General features: G+C 44.5%; 2 protein-coding genes across 2 annotated transcripts in view; both read left to right on the forward strand.

Moving 5' to 3' along the window:
* The window catches only part of NLK (nemo like kinase), a 1,424,501-nt gene that overhangs the window by 500,329 nt on the left and 898,124 nt on the right, over window positions 1-26,048 (forward strand). The gene's annotated exons all lie outside the window — the stretch shown is intronic.
* LOC146859188 (histone H2A-like) lies at window positions 8,000-8,528 on the forward strand. Its single transcript, XM_085646943.1, has one exon. The coding sequence runs from the start codon at window positions 8,000-8,002 to the stop codon at window positions 8,432-8,434; it is 435 nt and encodes a 144-aa protein (XP_085503069.1). The 3' UTR covers window positions 8,435-8,528.

Here is a 26,048-nt window from a genome sequence, read left to right on the forward strand (position 1 = left end):
TGTGTGTGTGTGTATATATATATGTGTGTGTGTGTGTGTGTGTGTGTGTGTGTGTGTGTGTGTGTGTGTGTGTGTGTGTGTGTGTGTGTGTGTATATATTGCAAACACCATCACGCTCCAATCCTGGCGAGAAAACACGGACCACGGGTTTTGCTGAGATGTTGTTTAATTAGCAGTCGCCATTACGCGTTTCAACTCCCACGGAGTCTTGTTCACATGACAATGCTGCGAAAGTTTCTTTAGCTTTTAAAGTGACTGCATGAAAAGTGAATAACGTGAAGTAACGACAGTCATAGACATAGATGACATCTGTCATTTTGTAGTTCATTCTATGTTTGAGCAGTGCAATTAGTTTGTAGTCACTAATGTTGAGCCAACATTGAGAACCAATGTAAACATATATATATACACACATAAATACAATGACAGGTTAAAACCAAATAAAAAACGATTGGTAATGAGTTATAGCAGCAATTAGACCTCTGGGTATAAAATGCACTTTGTTGATTTCTGTTGCATTTTATCCTATGTATGGCATTCAATTGATAAAAGTAGGTACTTAAATGTAAAATCATTGAGCCAAGTTAATAGATACCTCTGTTGGTTTACATACTATAATTTTCAATTTTTTATCGAATGAGACTTGTCAACTTGTTGTCTATTGATATTTATCTAAATCCCAAATATCTTATTTATCAAAAATATGGCTTGATGTGGCAAAATTGGATCTTAGAGACTGTCTAATTATTAAACTTTTATGTAAATGTGCTGTGTATATATAAAAGTGTAAAAAAGGAATTCAAAATATTTTTTTATCCACAATTCTGTTATCTTGTTTTGACATCACCACTAGTCTTAGAAGAAGAATACCAATATACTAGAGGCGCTAAGCAATATTTCATACCTTAAGGAATGTCTAAGGAATAATCTTGTGCTTGGTCTAAGAGAATTTAAGTGAATCAACTTTGGCTGTTCAGAAAAGGCTTAATTGATGTGGTGGTAAATCAAAGGAAGCTAAGACGTGGACGTATCACATTGTGCCTCTGAGAGATTTGTTGATCTGTTTTGTTGATCTGTTCATTGCAGTTCATCAGATAATAAGTCAATTTAAAATTAAAATAAAGAAAATTGTTCATACATATTACATAAATAGGGATCATGTCCATCAAATAGATAAATAAATACATATAAAAGTCGTATAAATATGTAAATATATAAATAATTAAATATGGGTCCACATGTCTCTAAACATGTTCAAATATGTAAAAAAGGGAACAATTTGGGTCATCAAGTATTGAAAATGATAACTAAGATTTGAATTTCATCTATGACAGTGCAAGAAAGTCCTTTAACAAGTGCAGTTGATGGTAATCATATGCAAGTGTAAAGAGCTTCAGTTACGTTTAACCCATTAGGCTGTTTAGAATCCATTGACAGAATATATTTGGTTTCTAACCTACGCATTGCCTCTTCTCTATTACCACCCCTGCGGCTGGTTGGAACTGAATCTATAAGATAGTATTTTAGATTTACATTGTTGGAATTGTGTCTGTCTCTAAAGTGTCTGGCCACAGGATAGGTTTTGTCCTGATTACTAATTGCGCGCAAGTGTTGTAAAATGCGTTTGTGTGCCTGTAGTTTGGTACTTCCAATGTATTGGAGGCCACATGGACAGAAAAGAACATACACTACATATTCTGTTTTACATGTAAGGAGTTTGTTGATTTTAAACTGCCTATGGCCAAAGGGAGTCACATACATTGAAGTATTTATTGCATGTTGGCAGGCTCTGCATACCTTGCATTTAAAAAAGCCCTTGTATGTCGGTAGCCAATTGCAATTGTCTAAGACATCCGAATTGGTTTAGACCAGAATGTCTCTCATTGACTTAGCCCTACTGTAAGTAACGGTTATGTTATTTGGTAAATCCGTTCCTATGATTGGATCATCTAAAACCAATGGCCGGTTTCGTTGAAGGATATTACGAATCTCCTTGTGTTGCTTGTTAGATTCCAGGATTACTCTAAAATTAGATTGTTCAGGGTTTTGAGTGGCTAAATGTTGAATATCACTGGAATTGGCTGCCTGTTTGCCACATAGTAGATTTGATCTTTCTACTTTCATTGATTTGGCAATAGCGCTGTCAATTATCTTGGATGTATAGCCTCTTGCAAAAAATCTGGCCTTTCTTTAAGTTTGAGCTTGTTTAAGAGTCACAAGATCACTATTGACTCTTCTGAGTCTGAGCATTTCCCCGTAGGGAATGCTATTGATAAGATGACGTGGGTGTGCACTAGTAGCGTGCAAGGTAGCATTGCCTGCCGTTTCTTTACGATACAATTTTGTTTCAATCTTGTTGTTTTTAATATAAACTTGCATATCCAAAAAAATAAACCATCTCAGCACTGATTGTTGCTGTCAGTTGTACATTCAAAGGGTTGTCATTCAGAGCCTTGATGAAATTGAGTGCAGACTGTTCTGATCCTGACCAAATAACAAAAAGATCATCAATATATCGCAGCCATACGATGATGTTGTTTTGACATTGAAACTGAAATTTTGTGTGGACCACCAGCTCCTCCCACCAGCCCATGTGAAGACGTGCATAGCTGGTGGAGAAGCTTGCTCCCATGGCTACGCCCTTAGTTTGCTTAAAAAACATGTTGTTAAACATAAATATATTGTTGTCTAAGCAAAAGGTTACCATATCAATAAGCATTTTGCTGTGTGATATCAAAGAATCTGATCTCTTGGATAAATAATATTGGAGGGCATTCAGTCCATCTCTATGTTGTATACTTGTGTAAAGAGACGTTACATCAAGAGTAATCAATAGGTAATTGTTTTGCTAATCACACTCATTGAGTTTGGTTAAAAAATCCTTAGTGTCTCGCACATATAATGGTAATGACTGGACATGTCCTTGCAAAAAGTAATCAACGTATTGTGACGTATGTTCTAGGATACCATTGCGTGCTGAGATAATGGGTCTTCCTGGTGGATGTTCTGCATTTTTGTGTATTTTGGGGATAAAATAAATTGTAGGTGTCACAGGATGTTCATTTTTCAGGAAGTTGTATTCATCACGGGTTATCAGATTATTGGTTCTCCATGAATTGAGTTGAATATTGTAGTTTTTATATATTATTTTCAATTCTGCTCCATTGCTTTTGGAATAACAAGAGCGGTCTGATAATTGTGACAATGCTTCCTTGGTGTACTCTTTTTTTTTTTTTTTTTTTTTTTTTTTTTTTATCACAAATTACTATATTTCCGCCATTATCCACGCTCCTGATTACAATGGAATTATTACTTTCTAATCGAGTCGTTAATTTGTGATAGTTCATGATGCGTTGGTTGATTTTATTCTTAGAATGTTCCACTTTGTAGTGTAGTTTTTTTATTTGCGTAGTGATTTGTGTGTTGAAAATCTCAATGGAGTCTCTGCCCATGATGGGATTGAAGGTCGATTTGCCACGAAAGGGAGTTGGTTGGGGGGGCTCAGGATGTATGCTGGTATTGGCTTGAGTGTCTGTGTAACTGTGTATTGCCCTCGTCCCATAAGTCTTCAAGGTCTGTTAATAACAGACTGTCAGTATCAGGCGCAACAGTTACTATTTGTTGTGGCTGGCTTAAATCTTATGAGGTTTTATTGGTGCTGTTCTCTTTGTTGTTCAACATAAAATACTTCTTAAGTTTCAACTTCCTGATGCATCGATATACATCCATTCTCGTTTTTACGTAGTTGAAATTACTTATGGGGAAATGTGAAAGGCCCATTTTAAGAATTTGTTCCTCTGCAAGAGTAAGATTGATTTTTGCCAAGTCTATAATAGTTTTGCTTTCAGTGTCAGTGAGATGATTATTTAGCGCCGGTTCCAACGACCCGTGGCCCTTCGTCTGGGTCTAGATGTGTTGCCTCCTCTCCTTTCTCCTCTGTCTGCGTTTGTGGGTTCTGTTCCCAATGCTTGTTTGTGGATTTCGTGGACGTAAAGTTGCCCTGCGGTCCATTACTAAAAAATGAAGTTCCTCACCAGGTGTTTTTTTATTTTGTGGGTTGACTTGATTAGGATCCCTTAATTCAGAATCCGATTCACTTTCCGGGGCAGAACTTAAATCTGAGTTAGAAGTTTGCCAAGGTTGTTAGTCTATTCTGGATGTACTGGGCATTGGTTTGTCACTTTTTTTGTTATATTCCTTCATGTTACGAATGGCATCATATCTTTTGGAAAGTGTGTGTGTGTATATATATATATATGTATATTGTGTATGGGTCGGTGGACTAATAATCAAATTTTCTTTTGGATCGCAAGTGTGATCGCTTGTGTTTACTACTGGCAAGGGTTCAGTTTTACAGGAGGTATTATCTTAATACCAGGTTACCTGTGGTGGTACACGTTACCTAAGGTGGTTTGTTGTTAGGTGCGGTACCTTTTTCAATAATATAAAGTGTTTTGAACTGGTTTTTTAGTTCTGTTTCGCCATCATGTATACAGACTGTGTGCAACTGTTACACATGTTTGGTTGTAAAAAAAAAGAAAGAGAAAATGAAAACAAAGTAGTTTTAGTGTGAAATGCAGTTGCTTCTCTCTCCTAGTTTCCCTTTGGTGACTCGAGGTGTCCATGACTTGAGGCTCTATTCAGACTGAGGACCATGGCTCTTAAGGCCATGAGGGGACAAACTTGTTTGTAGATCTTAGGACTACCCGATATATATATCCACATCTTTGTGTCGAGATTTTATACATCTGGCATACCGATGGAAGCCTATACTAGATTGAAAGATGATTTGATGTATGATGTAATCTTCGGGTGGTCATTTGGTTAAGCAAATGTTCTTTATACCAGGGAGGTATTATTCTTCTCCTTTCATGGTGGAAGGATTATGTCTTACGTTTTGTATTGAGGCTCATTCATCTTATTATAATGGGGATGAGTCCTGTGAGTCCCTTATGGATTTTATCAGGACGGTCCTTCTAATATTTCTTTATTGATGTGAAAATATGGATTACAAGGCTTTTGTCTTTTACCCTTTTGGTCCACGAGTTCTCTTTACCCTTGGAGGATAGATGATAATATCTGATAACTCTAGCATGGTTATTTAGGTTTTTTCCCCCTTTTCCTTCAGGACTCGAATTTTTGGGGCTTATAGGGTGGTTTATTATTATTATTTATATATTCTGTGATAGTGATCATTGGTACTATTAAGAACCTGGCTCTTTTCCTACTATTCCTATGTACATTTAGTTGGTTGTTGGTATTGACCGGCTGGTTCTCTTGAACTGTTGTAGGATTAGTTCACAGACCCTCCTCCAGGGGGTATAGCTATGGTATTTAATTCAAAAGTTAAGGAATCTGCAGCTAGATGTCTCTATCAGATGTGCAACTTGCTTACCTTCGGTAACATAATATCCGGTTGAGACACAGTCTAGCCGCAGATTCCTGAATTCCCTACCGATCCTCCCCGCTCTGCGAAAAACCGTCGACAAAGGGTTATACCCTGTATCAACACCAGTGGTCACTATCTCACAAATGGTGACTCAACAAACATTTTATTGTTGTTTCATGGGTCTTGTATTGGTATGGTTATGCCTCAAACTTCCTTTGGTGAGTGATCTGGAGAATGGAGGGTATTCCCCTTTTTAAGGATGATTCTGCTTCAGGGTTTCACGTAGCCTGAGCATCGGTAATTAAAATGGATTTTTAAATTAAACTCATAGGATGGTATTTACATACCATTTCATGTTGCTTGTAATTGGTTTTTTTAAAGATTTTGATAGTTTTAGGGGCACACTGTTTCCACAGCCAGTTATGCCCCTGCCTGATCACTTCATTCGACGTCACGATCACGGCACTCGACGTCAAAGGTAATGCTTTCGACAACAAAACAGTCCTCTGCGCTGGAAAGACACATCTCCAGTTATCTCTAAAATACAGAGTACGACGCAGAACACCTCTCTTGACGTCGAACATCACCCAGATGGGGATTTCTTCGTCACATTGGTCAGGATCATCTCTATGGACCCTTCATCACCTGAACAGGCACAAGTCTTCCGCCTATTCGGCACATTATTCCTTGCAACTGGTGCCTTTGCAACCTTTAAACGTATCTCCTGTTCAACAACACTGAAGAGCGACCTCAATGTCACCAATTCGCGAATGGAAAGCTTTGTCACCTATCAAAACTCCCCCGAAATACACTGAGACCTCTTTTACCTCTTCTTCCAGGTCTTATCGACGTTGTGCAGGAAAAATTCTTTACTCCAGCTACAGTAAAATCCGCAACGAGAGGCTTGTAAAAAAAATACAAACCTCCACCGCAAGATCCAGACTTTCTCAAAACTGATCCTGAACCGGATCAACACAACAGTGCAAAGAAGACATGCTTCTGCTCCAGAGACCACTGCATCTCCTGGCAAGGAAAGCAAAAAGATGGATGTTATTGGAAAATTGTGTTACAGCTTCTACACATTTAAGCGAAGCCAATTCAGCAGCATTATTGGGCAGATATAATCGGGAGATAAAGGAAGGAATGAAATCCTTCATAGCTGACCTGCCAGATCATAGGCTGCAGGACTATCTGGAGATGACCAAGGAGGGTTCCCTCGTATCAAATCAGTCCATAAGACCCACAGTCGACTCAGTTGAGCTCTGCCCCTGCCTTTTCACATGGCATTTCCCTATTGCATACGTCTTGATTAAGACTCTTCTTTAAAACCAGATGCTCAACTTAAAATTGCCCCTTTGCCTTGCTCTTTGGGCGACACACGCCAGAGGAAATGCTGTGCATAACAAGCATTTGCAATGCAATCGGTCTCGCCTTTGGGACCTTATATGTGTTTAGCAATGCAGCATATTAGCCTGGGTGCTGAAACATCTACTGTTTTTTAGGTCTTGCCTTGCTATCGCATAAGCGATAGCAAAGCGAGACTATTGTAAGGAGCTCCCAAAAGTGCTCCGAAAAGCGGATTGCATGGCGAGCACGCGCACAATCACGCGCATCGTGCCGCCATGCAATCCGTTTGGCATTGCACTTCAAAGAGTCCGCTACCCCGCCTGGAATGCGCTCCCCCGCCAAGCGCGCGCGCCACGCTCCGCCGGGCTGGTCTTGTTTTTTTTGTTGCATATTTATATAGCGCCAACTCGACCTGAAGGTATTGGAGCGCTTTACATAGCACCGTATTTACATTACACATTCATGAGGCGGCAGCGCAGCCGACAGACCACATCCTCTCCCATTCTCTCCCTCCTGCCACGTATTCCATTACATGCATTGCCCTCTTCTTCCTCTCGTTTCACTCTGTTTGTTTGTACCATTCGCTCTCCCCAGCCTCGTTCTCTGGCCTCTCTATCTCTCGCAGCTTTTTTTTCATATTTCCCTCCATTTCTTTCTCTCTTAATCTTTCTGTCTCCATCTCTCTGTTTCTCCCAACCACTGTCTATTAATTCTACTTCTTTTTTTAGGTCTCGCCTTGCTATCGCTTAAGCGATTGCAAAGCGAGACTATAGAATACGGTTTCAAAAGTGCTCCCAAAAAGCGGATTGCCTTGCTAGCACGCGCACAATCACGCGCATCGTGCCACCATGCAATCCGCCTTTTGGGAGCACTTCAAAGGGTCCGCTCCCCCGCCCCCAAGCGCGCGCGCGCCACGCTCCGCCGGGCTTGTTTGAAATATTCGCGCGCTAACTGCCGATTGGTTGGGGGATGTCGCGCCTGAAAACATTTCCGGAAGCATTTTCGGTGGCTGAGATGAACATCCAATCACTAACTGACTTCTTCTCCATTGCTGCGCAGACTGATTGGTCAGTATGTATCGCATCCATGGCACAATGACACCAGAGTGGCTTAGGGGTGGCTAGTCTCCGCCTCTCGACATTACACCCTTCTCCATTGGTCATCAGCCGTGAGACGATTCGCATATATACCGGCAGAAAAGCTCAAAGCTCCATTATCAGTCGGTGTATTTCTGCTTAGTAGTTTCTACCACAAATCGCTATCATGTCAGGACGAGGAAAAACCAGCGGCAAGGCTCGCGCTAAGTCCAAGACCCGTTCCTCCCGCGCTGGTCTCCAGTTTCCTGTTGGCCGTGTTCATCGCCTACTTGGCAAGGGCAACTATGCCGAGCGTGTGGGTGCCGGTGCGCCAGTCTACTTGGCCGCTGTACTCGAGTACCTGACGGCCGAGATCCTCGAGCTTGCAGGTAACGCGGCGCGCGACAACAAGAAGACCCGCATCATCCCCCGCCACCTGCAGCTGGCCGTGCGGAACGACGAAGAGCTCAACAAGCTGCTGGGCGGCGTCACAATCGCACAGGGCGGTGTGCTGCCCAACATCCAGGCAGTACTGCTGCCCAAGAAGACCGCGGCGGCGGCTGCACCCTCTCCGAGCAAGAGCAAAGGCAAGAAGAGCTCACAGCAGAGCCAAGAGTTCTAAAGATTCCTAGGAGCAGCAAAACGGACAGACGAGAAAGAACCAAAGGCCCTTTTAAGGGCCGCCCAACTATTCATGAAAGAGCTGACTTACTACTAGCGTGAGAGTAATTAAAAGAGTTATGAGAATATGGTGTCATTTAATGCATTTTGTGTCCACGCGCTGCGTCTTTCGTAGCACGTTTCTGGTCTCTTAATCTGCGATTTTTCTTTTCTGTACTTTTTGCAGTAGCTCTTTTGTTATTGAGTACGTACTCGATGCCCCCCCACCTAATTTCCTGTCAGTTAATTATTTCGCTGTCCCTATATTCTTTGCCTTTACCAACTTGTCTTTCTAACTACTATCTGCCCCCGTTCGCCTTTACCAGTTACTCTTGCTCTCCGCCTCACGTTCTAGGCTTTCTCCCCCCGCCCTCGTTTAGGCTTTTTGGGATGGCTTAGTTTATATCAATGATCATTTATATTCTAGTACTTACTAGCGCGCCTTTACACATGATGCAACCCTCCACCCCCCCCTCCCCACTAAGCTAGGATCTGCTTTATGCCACAACCCTATAATTGCTTTCTCGCCATACCCGATTTCACCCGTATTGTCACCGCCAACAGATGTCCCATGCGGCTTCTGATTCTCTCTCTCTCCCTCTCCAATCACCCTGTCATCTTGAGCGTTTCGGCCCGCATTCCTTTAAACGTTTCTGACCACCCTTGGTCTTTTGTGGCTTACTCATCCGTTCTCTAGTGCCGATTACTGTATACCCACTGAGGCCGCCCCCTTCCATACCGCGCTTAACTGCGTTTCGCCATGCCGTCAGATTTCTCTATGCAATATTGCACCCAATATACTTGCCCTCCGAATCCCCACCATCAGGTCTTCCCTTGGCGACGGCTACATTGTGAGTCTGCATATTTTCGTGCTGCCCCTCATAACATGCATCCGTTTCCGGCCATGCATTTTATTAGTCCACTGTTTACGTCAACACACTTGCTCCGCACCCCCACCCCCCCCCTGCATTTTCTATCCATCTGATATTAGCGTTGTTTTCTGTATCGAGCTTCATTTGTCATTCTGTTCCTTTGTTTACAACATCCCTTTCTTTTCTCCCCCACTGCTATTATTTGGTAAAAGCTGGTCTGCACGTGGTACGTTTGTTGTGTGCGTGTGCGTGTGTGTGTATAGCGCCGTACTGCCATTTTGATAGCCTAGGTCGCTCGCTCCGTGTGTTTCTATTTTGCAGCGGGCGAGTAATTGGGGATAATCTTCGCTTCAAAGTTTTTTTTGATCTGCTACGCCCTCAAAACGAGCACTGGCAAAGTGAATATTTCTTGCTCTGGCTCGGAGCCTTTTTGTTTGTTTTGCAAGCGAATGCTACATAAGGGGGAAATGAGTCCTAAACGAGGCTGCCGCATGTTTGCATGAAAAGTATTAAACTTGTTAAATTCGTGTTGAGGTTGTTTCACTGCTTGCTCTCTTTCACAAGCCTTTCAGCTATAGTAGACCATTAATTTGTCAAGGCGATAAGAATAAATCGCATAAGCAAGACACTCAAATTGCAGACCTCTACAAATCAGGGTGGTGTCTGATGCAAGCATTACGTAATAAATGGTTTATTCCTTACTCATCCAACATGAACACGATGCTGTAATGTGAGGGTGCAACTAAGTGTAGTACCACAACCCAATTGATTACCACTTATAGCCCTAGCAAAAAAGCAAAGGCTTGAAACCAAGAGCAGGATGGGAATATATCACCCTCCTTCCCTACCTGTAGCATCTTTCATTTTTTCTCGCCATCTTTGCATCATAACGAATAGAGTGGGATTCTGCATAACTGGGGGAAAAGTGTTTGAACATGCCCTGAATTGGATCTCTTTTCACACAAAATACAGCCATTGGTGAGTAACCCATCCATGATCATCCTCCCACAAACTCGGAACGCATCACTTTACATTTAGAAGGATTGAAGCCACAATTTATTACGCAGTTTAAAACTCAAGACATCCTTGCCAAACACCCCTCTTACTGAGTGCCACCTTTCCAAGCTTGGTCTAAACCATTCCACAAACACCTACATTCAATTTTTTAGGTCTCTCCTAGCTATTGCTTAGCAATCGCTATGCAAGACTCTAGTAAGGGGCTCCCAAAAGTGGATTGCATGGCGAACACACGCACAATCACGTGCATCGTGCCGCCATGCAATCCGTTTGGGGAAGTGCTTCAGCCCACTGGCGCGTGCACTGGCGACAGGCGTGTGGTTACACACACAATGACTAGCAGAGGCGCCATATGGCTTTCCTCTCTCGTCATGGTGCGTGCACATCGCACACAAATCGTAAACCAGCCTGCTTTCACTTTTGCGCCTCAATGCTCCTCCCCTTCCCCCACCACAGAGCGCATCTCTCGGCCGCGCGTCTTTTTGTTGCTTGTTTGTTTTCCTTTCTTTTTCGTCCTTCTTCGGTCTCCCTTTTCTGCTTTTCCCTCTCCGTGTTAAAGTCTGCAGTTCCCAAACGTGAGTGCCAGTGTCCACCACCTGCTAATACCGGCACAAATTAAGCTCAGAGGAGACCTACCAATAATACACACAATAGCAATAAGCACAATTTGCAAACTCCTTGCCTCGGGTGCCAAGAGCTTCATCTCTCGACAAGCCACAACCAAGGGTGCTGAGGTAATGGTAAAATACATCAGGTCACCTACAGCAGACCTAGATGTATAGTGTGATGTCCAACCTACCTCCAGCAGATCACTGTCCACCGTGTCGTACACCCAATGTGGCATCTGTGGACCTACAAATGTGATCTATGAGGATTTGTTGCCAACAAAAAATAAATAAATCTGATAAAAGATATAGCATTGGCATAGCCAATAGGTCTCGCTTTTGGGACCTTATAAGTATTTAGTTATGCAACTGTTGCATGGCTAAACACTTATAAGGTCTCAAAAGCGAGACCTATTGGCTATGCCAATGCTTGTTCTTTTACTCATTCTTTCCATTTCCTCCCCAGCTGTCTTTCTGCACATATTTCTTCTTCTGTGTATATTGTTCTTTCTTCTATGTGCTGTCTCTGTCTCGCTGTCCACCTCTCTCTCTCTGTCTTATTTAGCCCCTGTTAGAAATGGGATTTCTGGTTGGCTAGGGCTTGCGCCAAAATCAGGCAGAAACCACCACTCTAGTCAGGGCTGGGGAGTTACACGCCAAAGATAACCCCTGCTCACCCCCTTGGTAGCTTGGCACGAGTAGTCAGGCTTATCCCGGAGGCAATGTGTAAAGCGTTTGCGCGCGCACCCAGCAACAACACCCAAGGCCCACCACAAAGGAAACTCCACACAAGGTATTATATAAAAATAGCCTTTGTATTATACCAAACACATTAGATAAAAACACACACTTTACAATGTGCCAACAGGCACGGGCAGAATTTACAAGGGATTATATGTACAGGGGACAGGGCCACATGGACCACTGTCAGGAATTAGCACTTTTAGAACTTAGCACTTAGAACATAGGAATAACACTTTGAGGACATAGCACATACAATCACTGTAGCACCAATTAGAGCATATAGCGCACAACCAGTAACCACTGGTAACAGGTAAGTACCACCTACGCAACCCTAACCACCTTAGGAAAATATTACGCAGGGAATCAGGAACACATCAGCACCACCTGCCCTAGGGAGAATAACCACCTAAGTATCACAATACCTGTAGGGGCAGAAACACATTACACATGATGCATCAAAACATTCAGAGGTGCAGGAAAACACAATGGCGCCAAACTGCGCTAGGTACCCTAGGGGAGGGCACAACACAGGGAAACTGTCCCCAGGCCAACTAGCCTCTCAGGGGTGCAGAAATGCACAATATCCAGCAATGTCAGGGCGCGTCTGCGCAGGCTGCGCAAGCCCGCGCACAGGGCACCACCTAAACGTTGCAGCTGCCCACTAAGTGCTGGGCAGCTGGGGAAATGACCTTGGGCACTACTGTGCCATTAAACACATATGACCCACATGGGAGCACACTGGCGCTCTGAGGAATAATACCCCCAAGTCGCTGGAGCCTTTTGGGCTCTGAAAACAATAAGCCCCTGTGGAACCTTCTAGGCTCTAAACAAACAATCTGGGGACATTGGAGCCCTCTAGGCTCTTTAACCTTTCTGCCCCCTTCGTTGGAGTCCCTCTCAGGGACTCGCGAGCCTCGCAGGCTCGTGAAACAATGTGCCCTGCTGGAGCGTACTAGCGCTCTACAACAAAGATTGGTCCCTCGTTGGAGCCTCACTCGGGTTCTGACCAACAATGCTGCCCCGCTTTGGAGCCTCTCGGGGCTCGAGCACACTGCCCCCGTCGGTGGAGTCCTACTCGGAGGACTCTTTTAGCCACAATCAGGGCCCCTTCACTGGAGCGACCCCCCCCCCTCTACTCACCGGGCGGAAGCGGAGGTTGTGCCGACGTCTCTGGTGGCGGTGGGGCTCTCTCCGGGACCCCTTTCCGTCCTTACGGCCGCAATGCCGAGTCTCCCGGGCACTTCGAGACCCGCGTGGTGGAAACCAATCCCAGCGCCGCCGCTGCGATGACGCGGCGGAATGGGAACCAATGCCGGCGCAGCTTCACGATGACGCGGCGGGAATCCCCGAGGCCTGGGATTAATCCCAGCGCGGCTGCTGCGGACGTCGGAGGGCCCGGCACTTGAAACGAAGCCCCCGGACCAGCGGTGGTGAATTCTCTAAGGCGGAGGCAATACGGGGTAGGCTCCCGTCCCCAGTATAATACAGCAAAAGTACTCGGGTGGGCTCCCGTTTACAGCGCAAAGTCCCTGGCGGGGTGGGCACCCGCTAGGGATAGTAATTCTTCCATAAAGCGGGGTAGGCTCCCGCTCGAGCACCACAATGCGGGGTGGGCACCCGCTTCCCAGCACGGCAGCAAAGCGGGGAATCCCACGCCAGGGTTCCCTCGCTAACTATCGCAGCTCCGCGCTGCTGACCACAAGGACGGCGCTTTTCAGGAAAAGAGCTTCTCGATGCTGGGGCCACAGATAAAAGCGCTCCTAGCGCTATAAGTGAAATAAAAGCGCTTCCAGGCGCTTTGAGGTACAAATAAAGCGCTCCCAGCGCTTAGGGGAGGATATCAAAGTTCAGGAAGGTAGGCAGGGGGCAAGGCTGGGCCAGGGGCCAGCTCACTGGGCCCTCCAGACAGGAAGGCAGTCCTAAGTGGCAGTCCCTCCTGGCCTCCAGCAGCCCCCTCCTGTCAGGATCAAAAGCAGAACATTTCACATTGGGTCACAGCCCCTTCTTATACACAGGTTTACCTTTGTTTCAAGGTGCAGGGGAGGGGCGAACCAGTTACAACTGGTTCCTGAGCACTTTGTTTTGCTCAGCCCCTCTCCCTATTCACTGAACAGGCCAGGGTCATCAGTCGCACCACAGGGGGCGGAGCCAGTATTGTGTGGGGAAAGCCCAGCCCTATTCAGGTCCTAGGTGTACTCCTCCCACCCATCTAGCTGCTGATCTCCCTATTCACCACTGGGCGACTCCTCCTGACTGGGGATTCCCTAGCCCGTCACATGACCTCAGTCAGCCAATCACGCGACAGGCAGTCTCTACACATTTATGCCAGCATCCAGAAGTGGCACTTCCATACTAGCTACATGCACGCCGCACACATAATCGCGCAGCATTTCATCACACGAATCTGTACATACCAGACTCGACCCTGCATACCCCATGCATCAGGAACTACCAGGGACACATACATTCCCCATGCATTCCTATGGGAGGGCAGGCCTATCTCACCACATGCACTCAGAGTGCGCACGCACTTTACTCTGGGACACAGGGAAAGTGCGCAGAAACCAAAAATCATTACCACCAGGTCACCAGTAAAAGCAAAAAGTTCAGGGGTGAACCTGCTAGAAGGGCCAAGTCCAACAGCCCCCTCTTCTCCATTGTGTGTTTCCGCTTTCCCCGCACCCCCTGCTCTACCGGTCCCCCTCCCTCCATCTGTACAAGGGGGTAGGGGATCAGATAAGCCCCTACAGACACTAAGGACGCGATAGGTCACCAGGGTCAAAGGGGAGCCAGCCTTTCCAGGGAAGAGAAGAAGCGACTAAAATACAGATTCCAGGTTGCCTTCGAGATAGATAGCGCCTTGTTGCATCCTCACCAGGATATTTTCGATATCAGAAAGTATCGGAGCATCAGCAAGGCCCTGCAAGCCACTTCGCCACTCAATATCACTTTCATATTTAGCCCCAAAGACAACATATAACTTAGTAACGAACAATGTTTAACTCTGCAAAACAACGTTGGCGTAGATGTAAACACAACAGCACAACATCTTGCAAACTCTTGAAAAGATAACTTTTTAGTACTTTTATCTAGCGCGAACTTGACCCGGTATCTGGTATCCGAGCGCTTTACATAGCACCAGTTGCGTTACATGAGGACACATTCATTTTTGTTAGGCACAGAGAGATTAAGTGATTTGCCCAAAATCACAGGATGTTCAGCGTCATTGCCGAGACTGTATTCAGCTAGGCTTGGGTTGGGTTGCATATCACACAAACCACATGTCTTTGTCTCTGCAGACAGCATACGTTCTATCCCGGGTGTCCTGCAGCGTCATTTGGTGGAGGCAGAATGTTTAAAATGTGTGCAGTAAACGTCACATTTTGTAACACACATTTGCAATGCAATAGGTCTCCCAGTTGCGAGATTTAGAGCTATTGGCATTGTAAATGACAAGGCCTTTTATTTATGTTTTAAAAACCAAAACATAAATAAAAGTGATTGTCAATTACAATGCCAATATCTCATACTCGCGTGAATGCGAGACCTATCGCATTGCAAATGCTTGTTTTAACATGGAGGGAAAGTAAGAACCAAACTGCGTGAGACATTAGGTATGGGAACACATGGAGAGAAATGTTATTTTAAAAGGATACTCAGGGTACAGAAAATCGTAAACATTTCATTTCTCATTTTAAGGTTTGATATTGTGAAGAGTGCAGTGCCTACCAAGGAGACAACTCTATTAAAAAATATAAAACATACAATATTTTTCTGTCAGGCTCTTTCATATTAGCTGTAAAATAAATGGTTTGTGCAGAACTGACCTTTTTTTTTTTTTACAGTAAGTGTATACCATAACACTTGTTTTCTATTGAGTGCAACTTTGTTAGCTTTACTCAAACTACTTTACTCTGAGTGCTAATAAAATGGTGATTAGAACTTCATTGAATACTAAATCAGCATGTGTTGTTGGTTAATACATTTTTTAAGGAGATCAAGTCAATGTGCATACATTTTGTTCTGCAAAAAAACGTACCATTTTGCATGCCGATGTGATTCCTGACAAAAGAACCCTGCCAAAGACTCTGCCCCATAATTTCATATAATTGCTTCTTGCAGATAATTGATTTAACCCTGCCGCATAATTTGTAGGGGTGGGCGGAATTTGCGGAATTAACCTCCGCAAATTATCGCGAGAATGCAGAAAATCTCCGCAAACACGCCGGAAATATCGCGAAGATGCGGAAGTTTTTTGCCGCCTGTTCGCGGTATTTTTTGCGTGTTCGCGGGTCGCCAACTTACCCATGCGGTCGCTCACGGGCGCGGCCATCTTGTTTTCACTTGTCCCGCCCTCTGGCGTTGTTTACTTCCTGTTCCGGGTCGCGCAATGCATGTTCGCGGTCGATATTTCCTGTTCGCGATCGCTTTTACTTGATCGCGTTGCTTTTTGCTTGCTCAGGGAGAAAATATCGCGCGAACTTGCGCACGTGGTCGCAACGGGCGCGGCCATCTTGTTTTCCACTCTATTGCATGGTTCTGGGGCCTGATTTTCAATCCTCCCTAAATCTTTTCAATCCTTTGTTTATAGCCACTTTTTTCGGATCTTTATTACTTATTATTTCTCTAACTATTTTCCTGCCTCTATATTTTTGGTTTTTGTGTACCTTTTTTTTTGTTTTTTAGCTACTTTTTCTCTTTGTATTGCCTGCTATTTATTTCCTTTACTCCTTTATTTATTTTACCTTTTCTTTCCCGCCCCGTCCCCAGAACCATGTCCAAGGGCAGGGCTGTTCGCCGGCGCAGCCAGAGCCGCGACCGCCTTCCTTGCGGAAGGCGGCGCCCACAAGGGGTGCATGCACGGGCCTTATTTGGGGAGGCGGAGTTGGCTGCACTAATTTTCTTTGTGCAGCGCCACCTCCCCTCAACCCTGGCAGCAGGTGGCAGGCCTGGGTCCGGGTACGGCCTCCGGGAGCGTCGGCAGCGGTGGGGGAAGGTGCGCCGGGCAGTGTCTCGCATCTCTGGGGTCCGGCGCACCCAGGCACAGCTGACGCACCGGTGGTCCGACATCCTGGACCGTGAGCAGGACCTGCTGGACCTGCTAGGAGTGGAGGTCCCGGGGCTTGGTGAGTACCTATTTAATTATTACAACTTTGTGTCTGTTCTTCTGCTCTATGTTATATATTGCGAATATCTTTTTTTCCTTCCAACCAGATAGAATGTTGCTGCTTGCAATACATTCCAGGTTAATAATGTTTAAAAGTGTTCTGTGATTATGACACAGGTGCTCTTCTGCGCTACTACTAATCTTACTTGTTTGCAGCTTTGCGTTTGCGCTTGCTTAGCGTGATTCTTTACAAGTTTATTTTAGAGAAATTAAGTTACGTAATGCTACAGTGACTCATGTCCACTCCTTACTTTGTCCTGTCACTAATAGATAGGGGCGGATTGATACATAGGTTTAGGTACTTTGTATGAGCTTCTAATTGGTTAGTGGTATGCGTGATGCCCCCTCACTCAGTTACGTGACGTGCTGCTAGTACGCCAGTCTTTAGAACCTTTCTAGTTTGTTCAATGAGTGGAGGTAGGCTTTGCAGTTACTTAGCAGTAGCAGATGAGCATCAATCAAACCACAATTGTGTATATACAAAAAATGTAGTCATGTTAATGTGTCCTCCATGATTGGATCATACACATTGTTGAGGAATACAGTCGAAATGCATACTTAATGTACAATTGGCATGCCTGGAATAGGTGGGCTAGGTTGGGTGGTAGGTTGTACTAATACTTAGGCTTACTTGTAACTTAGTTTTCTGGAATCAGAATGGAAGAATGGATTACTGTTGATAAATAGTAACTTAAGTAGTCGAACTGCGAATCCCCCGATATTACATGTTGACCAGATGAGATCGGTCAATGTAGTTATTGCAATTGTTTAGATAAGTGTTTTTTGACCGTTGTTGAAAAAAATTGTATTTGCTTAAGTTGACACCATCCATCAATGTTTGTCTTTCTTATATCTTTCCTGTTCATCAGCACCCAGGGGCAGACGGGCAGGGACTGGGCAGTCGGCGGGACAGGAACACCACGAGGAGGACACCGCTGAGGGCTCCTCTGCTGGCCCCAGTAAGTCTTCTTGTTTTTAATAATATTTCTTATTCCATAACTTTTACTGCCCCATTTCTCCCGAACTATAGTGTGTTTCCAAATGCAATTTTTTGACCACCAATTATCCTTCGATCTGTACGGTTTCAAAAAGCTTATCCCTGCCTCCGCTACGATGACTGAGTACTACTACATACTATCAGTCTGTCTGTCTGTACTGTAGTAGCTAGTCTTGCCCAGTGCCACTCTTTGTGAAAGGTTGTAATATAAAACTCATATTCACCAGTAGCTCGTACAATCCGTTGGGTCGTTGTCTTGTACTACTTTTTACTCTTGTTGATGTTTAGGCTTTGAAAATTCACAGCAACAGCCCTACCAGATTTCTTAATATTTTGATATGATACCCTATAGGACATACAACTGTTGTAGGGATCTTGCACATACATTTGCACCAGAAAATAGGATGTTGGTGATGGTAGGTTGGACCTTCCTTGCACACCTCAATCAGAAATTCCGCACCCACCACAATTCCACTGCTTGACTATAGTACTGTCTTGTCATACCTATTAGGTCTCGGAACCCTCCCCCCAAGACAACCAACAAGTAGACAACCCAGAACATTAACACACCCAACCTCTGTCGTGGAAGCAATTCACATGCACACCCTTACTTTAATTTGCTCAATCGTGTAACTTAGTCCACTCCACACCAAATACCACGAAGTCTATGTAAGTTTAAAATTTTTATTTCAATTTGAGAAGGTCTGTACACTGTTATCTTAGCAGCACCAACCGGCAAATCAATAACATTAAAACAAAATACATTGTTACACTAATACAGTTGGGAATTAAATCATGATAACTGAAGTGGTGGAAGGCAGCACCACCATCCCATAGCAATTTAGTTTATATACATTTATAAATGAAGATGTGAGTGAAGGGACCCCTCACCTCAGAAGAACCTAGTACTGGTAGTTGGTGCATCGTTCAGAAGCTCTGGTTCGTAGAAGCGAATCTTGCGTCTGTAATGCGAAAAAAGAAATGGTGTGCGTTAGTATATTGCAACTTGCAAGCATTTCTCAGCCGTGCTAAAAAGTGTAGCATCTATGGATAAGCAATATGGACAGTAACAGTAGTACACCAGTTCTTCCTAAAAAAGTGGCTGGTTAATGTTTGTTGACCGCCTGTACGCAGCGCGTAGACTAGACAGTAGCAGTGTGAGGCAGGTCATGTGGGCTCAAAGGTGTCTTAAGAAGCTGCAAGGTAAAGGTAACGTCACATGTGCATGGCTAGGGCTAATCAAGCAAATGCTACAATGATCATATAACTTAGTGTCTACTCTACTACTACCTGATTTGTACTAGTGATTTATGTTAGTATTAACTCATTTTTCAACCTTGCTACTGATCAATAGGGGGGAGGTGTATATGTTGCCTAATAAATGTGTAATGTTTTCTAGGCGCACTACCGACCACCATTGCTGGGGCCAGCGAAGGCGACGCCGAGGGCGAGGATGCGGCAGTTGCAGATAGCAACGGAGGGGGAGTGGCAGCACCAGTGGCAGGCGGTGGTAAGTTAGATTCATAATCTTTAACTATTGTTGAACTTGACAGCACACTCACTGCAAAGGTGTACTGTATGTATATGTATACTGTAAAGTTGTGAATTAGGGCCCCATTAGGATGGTGGGCGTATTGCCCCCGCCGGGCTGGCTGGAATTCACTGCCGTCACAGCAGGGGCAAACCTCCCGCCATCCCTGAAGAAAATATTCAGACATGTCTAGGCGGAAAAGGGTTCAATATGGCGGTGGTGTCTCTCTCACCACACCGGCAGCCATATAATCTGCATTTTGGAATGCCTTTGCGTGGCGGCATTACCGTCCGCCACGGAAAGGCATGCACACATTGCAGAGTATGCTTGGGGGCCCCCATGGAGGGTACCTACCGATGCTATGGTACCCCCCGACTTTCAAAGCAAAACGTGACAGGCTCCGTGCGAGGCCCGTCATGTTGTGCTTGGAAAAGCAGCACAACATTTTAGCATTGCTTTCAGCAAAGCCAACCAGAATTTAAAATTAAAATAACAGGGTGCGCCCGCCACTGTGCCGGGCGCATCATCCTAATTAATTGTCCACACGGGACCCCCACCCTTTTTAGCAGTCGGATGGCGGGCGGACAAAGTCCGCTCGCTATCCGATGTCGTAAGTAAGTATGAGTTCTTGGGGACGTTTGAAGAGTGAACTAGAAGACTAGAATTCCCTTTAATTGGTATAGGACTAGGAGCCAGAGTATTGAGTAACCAATGGCCTCATCTATCTGATTTCAACTCCGCTTTGAAAGTTTTATGGAGAAGAGCACCTGGTGCACTGTTCAACTAAAAAGTGTAAGACAGGTGGAAGGAAGAAGGACGGGCGACATTTAAAATGTTATGTACTACTGTGCTTTATTTTATAGTGCTACTCTACCATGCCACTATGTGTATAAATAATTACCTTGTCCTACTGTTTTATTAAGACTATATTTTACAATTGTCGTGTTTTTTTCTTTTTGATACACAGCTACTCCGAAAATCAACCGCAAGGAGTTGGCCGCCAAGGCACGGCGCCGGAAGCTGGAGGCAATCCAGCAGGAATACCGGCGGCTGGTGGTCCTAGCCGAGGAGGAGGAGGAGAGTGCAGCAGCAATTGAAGCCTCCTCCAGTGCCCCGGGCCCCAGCCACCGCCCTCCAGCGGTACGGCGCCACCGTCTGGCGGCTGCCCGCCGCCACCGTGCCATCTCCGGTGCCCCCCCCCACTGTGGTTGCAACTGCCGCGGCCTTAGACGCCGCGTCGCCCATTTAGAGGACCAGATTCGTGTCCTCCTCCAGTCCCGCCCCACCAGTTAGTCCCTGTCACTGCCCCTTTTTTAATTCCTGTTTGTTTCCTCACTCGTTTGGGCGTTCTCTATTTCTATGGACAGTCGTTGGGGTTAGGGAGGGGGGTGGGTCAGCTTTTGTGGGTTTAGTTTATTTGTTAGGGTCAATTAAATATATTTTTCTATGTTACATGCAATGTTGTTAATGTTTTGTAGGTGGGGTAACTGTTTTACATCACACTGTTTCTTTGCTGGTGCATGGCCGCCCATAGCGTGTGTTTGATTTCAATAATTTGCTGACTGTATAAGACACAAACAGATAGATGCGACACACCTCACTCATTCACTGGTCCTACTATGCATTCTTTGGAGTGGTGTCTGAAACTGACATCATTGACAACATGTCCATTATTGATTCTGCCTCCCCCAAACTTCTCTCTTACCGGTGCTTGATGTTTATGTCCAACTGTGGCACAGCACTGGCTGCATGGTGAAGATGGTTTCCTTTTTCATACATGCCATGATTGGGGTGGTGGTGGTAGTATAGTAGTAGTATACACTGGCAGGGTAGCAGCATTTCCAAAAAAAGAAAAGGAGATAGTCAATCGCCTTTGAGAGACTGTTAGAGGAGTAGTTGAATGAAGTACATCACAGAATTTACCGAGCAACAATTATATGTTCAAATATTTGACAAAAAAAATGAATGCTGGATATTATGAGGATAGCCTACTAGACAGAGTTACAAACTATAGTTTTGTCGACTTGGCTATGCCTACAGTCTAACAGTTAGTGCTGTATATGAGGAATGACAACAAACAAATCAAATCAATGCCGGCAATTCATGCTGAGGTATATGTTCCTTTGTTAAATAAAATAACCTGTGAAATATCCTACTCATGGGTGGGCAAGCAGAAGAAGATCATCGCTCTGCATTGAAATTGAAGTAGTGTTGCTTTCACCACATCCGCCCCAGCAAGTGTGTGATTAAGTATTGGTGTACTTTTAATTTAGTTACACCTCGACAATAAGTCACACAGCCCGGGGGAAGAGGGTTAGGGTCCGTTGATTGGATGGGAAGGGGGATTTTGGGAAAGGTTTGACATAGAAAAACAGTATGCATACATAGACAAACAAACGACAATCATTGAAGACTACCATACCATATCCATTCCATATGTTAAGGTATAAAAAAGGAAATGCATGCATGATGAGACCCGGATTACATACACTTCTATTTCTTGTTCTGTTCCGGCCTTAAAACTTTAACAGATAGCAAATAGAAATTTTAAATATTGGTAGTGAGGAATCGTAAACACAGAGAAAACGTAATGATGATTGATAATAACAACTCCAAGAACACACTGTTGTAAAGAATGTATACAAGATATTAATCAAATTTTTTAAAAGAAGTGAAAAGTGGATACTGTTACTGTCTTATCCTGGTCAAAAATGTGGACTGGTTTTTTGCATCTCGGCATTCCTCTTGCTCCTCTCGTCCATCAATCTTGGGTGTGTCGCCTCACCACTCGCCACTGCCCGGCTGGAATAAAAAGGTGATTGATTGGTAAGGTAATTAATATGCATTGTAATGTTTTACAAAGTTTTGGACAAGGCCCGGCCTGTAATTTTAGATTGAAAACCAAAGGGGATATTCAGAAAGAAAGTGAAAACAAATGCACAAGTGATGGTGTAGTGCAACAAGAACACTTTCCGAGGTGGCATGTATGCATATGCATCATCTCTACTGTAGTCTGTTTCCAGCATAGACCTTCAACAGTAACAGGAGAGATCAGGCCCACAGTGCTTACCATTAGCACAGCCTACGTTACCACTTTAGAGTCCTTTTTTTTTTTTCTCTCAAAGAGTTGGACAAACGCAAAGCACATTATCCATTCCAGACATAGCATTTTACAGTTAAAGTTAGTAAAATCAATGCACTGCAGTCATCCCACCGCTACACTCTATTCAACTTCTACACAGACATTTGGGTGTGCTGTGGTTGTGGTTCACGTGTTTACCTTTAGGCTTTTCCGTTTTATGCCACTCATGAAACATCCTCCTGACTTCATCATCAGCTCTGATACTTCTACTGACTGAAGATCGGCCTGCAGTACAAGTGTAATTTTTAGAACACAACAAGAGTAGAAATATAAATATTACTGACTTGAGTCATTCTTTATTGTGTACAGAAAGATAGATTAACACTAGTACACTTTGACATCATTCACTTTGTGCACAACAAACAACGCCAACACAAAGATCAATAGCTCAGAGTCAGGTGTCCAATGCATGCCATTAATTATCATCATTTATTACCTGTTACTTCTCATCTTAAGTTAACGGGCCGTCTCTTTCGCCATCATCATGATGGACGGTGCTGTTAAGTCACAGTCATTTGCATTGCGCAGCAGATTGAGTGAGTGCCCTTCCTGTATTGAATTAAAAGCAATGTATCACCAAGATGCAGGAGAGAAGTACACATTTCTTGTTTGCCAGAAGAGGAAAATTAGTAATTACTAGTGTGTTCTGTAGAAAGTTGATTAGTGGCAGTGCACAATTACATCAATTCATGCGAAACACACCACAAAATCTACATCATTCAGTCTGCTATTCTGCGGCCAATGCATGGCATCAATCATTACCTGTTGCATCTCATCTCGTTAACGCTGCAGGCCGTCTCTTTCGCCATCATCATGATGGACGGTGCTGTTAAGTCACAGTCATTTGCATTGCGCAGCAGATTGAGTGAGTGCCCTTCCTGTATTGAATTAAAAGCAATGTATCACCAAGATGCAGGAGAGAAGTACACATTTCTTGTTTGCCAGAAGAGGAAAATTAGTAATTACTAGTGTGTTCTGTAGAAAGTTGATTAGTGGCAGTGCACAATTACATCAATTCATTCATGCGCAACACACACAACAAAATCTACATCACTCGGTCTGCTTTTCTGCGGACAATGCATGGCATCAATCATTACCTGTTGCATCTTATTTTCAGTTAATGGCCAGTCTCTCTCGGCTCTGAAGGAGGATAGCTATAGAAGTCATCAGATTCATGGTCCACTTGTTTTGGAAGGACGAGGAAAGTTTGAATTTGTTGTTACCATCATCCAATCATCATTCATGAGGGAAATGGAATTGACCAGGAGATGCAGTATGATCGAGCGGAGGAGCTGGATTCTGAGGACTGTAGTGTCAAATGGCAGACACCTGAAACTTGTATCTTAAATTAGAAGATTAGAAGACGGTGATAATGCATTGGTTGCGATTCACAAGTTTATAACCGGAACAACAGACACAAACAAAGGGGGAAAAAAGGGAGGAAGACAGTAAGTGCGAGCCTAATTGTCAGGGAAGTATAGCTCGTCCTCAAACTCTGGGGGATCTTCCAGTAGTAGGTAATCATCTGACACAATACTTCCGTCACCTGAGCCGCTGTCCTCATCTTCCTCTGTTGATTCATGCATTGTGTAATTCGGTGGTATGAAGTGCTGATTCATTTTGATCATTGTTAACCTCTCCACGTTTTTGGGAGATAGACTGGTCCTTCTCAAGGTTACAATGGAACCAGCAGCACTGAAAACACGTTCGGAAGAGACACTTGCGACAGGGCAAGCCAGATAGCTTATCGCCAGCCTGCTGAGCTGTGGCCATTCAGACCTTTTCCTATACCAATACTGCACTGGGTTTTGATCAACGTACACCTCTGTTGGATCGTCCAGATAGGCCTGGACCATCCGCTCAATGTTCAGGGTTGCTGCTGGTAAGCTTTTGTGCTGTTTTTTCTGTGCATCAGCACTGTGCTTACGGCCCATCTTTACATACCAATCTGATAATGATTGTACTCGGCCGAATGATCCAGTTATTGCTTTTGTAGTCGATGGTGATGGTGAGTGTTGCGATTGTGAGCCAACCGCACTGCCCTCAGCCGACGAAGTTGCACTTGATTCTGCATGGCCTGCTTCAGTATCAGTACTTGTTGTGGGTTGATGTGGCGGGCTTTTAATTAGCAGCCCTTCGTTTTCAAACTTGATGGCTGCTTCAGCTATACAACTTTTGTAGCGGGCAACATCAGTGTCGGAAAAAGAACGGAATAGTCCTAATTTTGCACGTGGATCCAGAATTGTGGCACAAATGTAATGGTCTTGTGACAAAATTTTATTTTGTATCCTTACATTTTCTGATAAGCGCCTGGATAAGCTCTCCACCAAGTCATGGGCTTGCCTTCTGTCCTCTACACCTTTGTAGGATTCAGACACATTATTCAGCTCATGCTCTAGCATTTGCAACAATGGGATCGCTTGGCCCATTGTACAGTCCTCCTTGCTGACTTCACGTGTGAAGACCTCAAAAGGAGACAGCATCTCAGTCAGGCATTGAATTAGGGTCCATTGCTCCCTCTGAAGGGTCATGCCTTTAACACTAGCATCACTGCCTTTGTACCAGACATAATCATTGAGTGACCTGTGCTGTTCGTACAGACGATCAAGCATGTAATACGTTGAGTTCCAACGTGTTGCCACCTCCTGGATGAGTGCCTTGACTGGCACCCTACGCTCACGTTGGAAGATCCTCAGCTGCTTCCGAGCTTTAAAAGAATGGCTGAAATGAGTGCATATTCTTCGGCAGATGGACAGTAAATTGCTTACTATGGGTTCTTTTTTCAGAAAGTCTTGCACTATAATGTTTATGCAGTGTGCCAAACACGGAACCCTGAAATAGGAACCAAGTTCCATGGCCTTAAGTACATTACTGCCATTGTCTGTGGCAACAAAACCAATACCAAGCCCTCTGGGCTGCAGCCATTCCAAAACCTTGGTGCGAAACTCTTCTAAAATGTTTTCAGCCGTATGAGATTTCTCCATGGCGAACATGGCTACAGTTGCATGTTTCCGAGTACCTTCAAAAATCGCAGCTGTGTCAACAACACCTCGTGCAGATAGTTGATCTTTAACCCCCACAAAAGAGATCCAGTGTGCAGTGATACACATGTAATCTGTGGCTTGGCAACTGGTCCACATGTCTGTTGTCAGGTGGATATTGTGCACAGCACTCTTCTGCAAAGCTTGTCCAACCAATTCCAGCACATCATGATGTAGTGCCGGAACAGCAATTCTTGCGAAATAGGACCGGCTTGGAACTTTCCATTTCGGGCAGATGGCAGACACAAATTCAAGGAAACCCACCCCTTCCACAAATGAAAAAGGAAGAAGGTCCAGCGCTAACATTTTAGCCAGCTTCGCATTGTACAATCGTGCCGTTGGGTGGTTGCGTTGGAACTGCCCCTCCAACCTAAACATGCTGTCAATGGTAGGCTGGCTTACTTTCCTTAGTGGTGCCATTAACCCACTAAGGCTCAACGACACAGATTGTCTCATTGAG

The sequence above is a fragment of the Triturus cristatus genome, chromosome 3_2 (genome assembly GCF_964204655.1).
Source record: "Triturus cristatus chromosome 3_2, aTriCri1.1, whole genome shotgun sequence".
Lineage (NCBI taxonomy): Eukaryota > Metazoa > Chordata > Amphibia > Caudata > Salamandridae > Triturus > Triturus cristatus.

Coding starts and splice junctions, on each gene's coding strand:
- LOC146859188 (XM_085646943.1), top strand. CDS start 8,000: ATGTCAGGACGAGGAAAAACCAGCGGCAAGGCTCGCGCTAAGTCCAAG.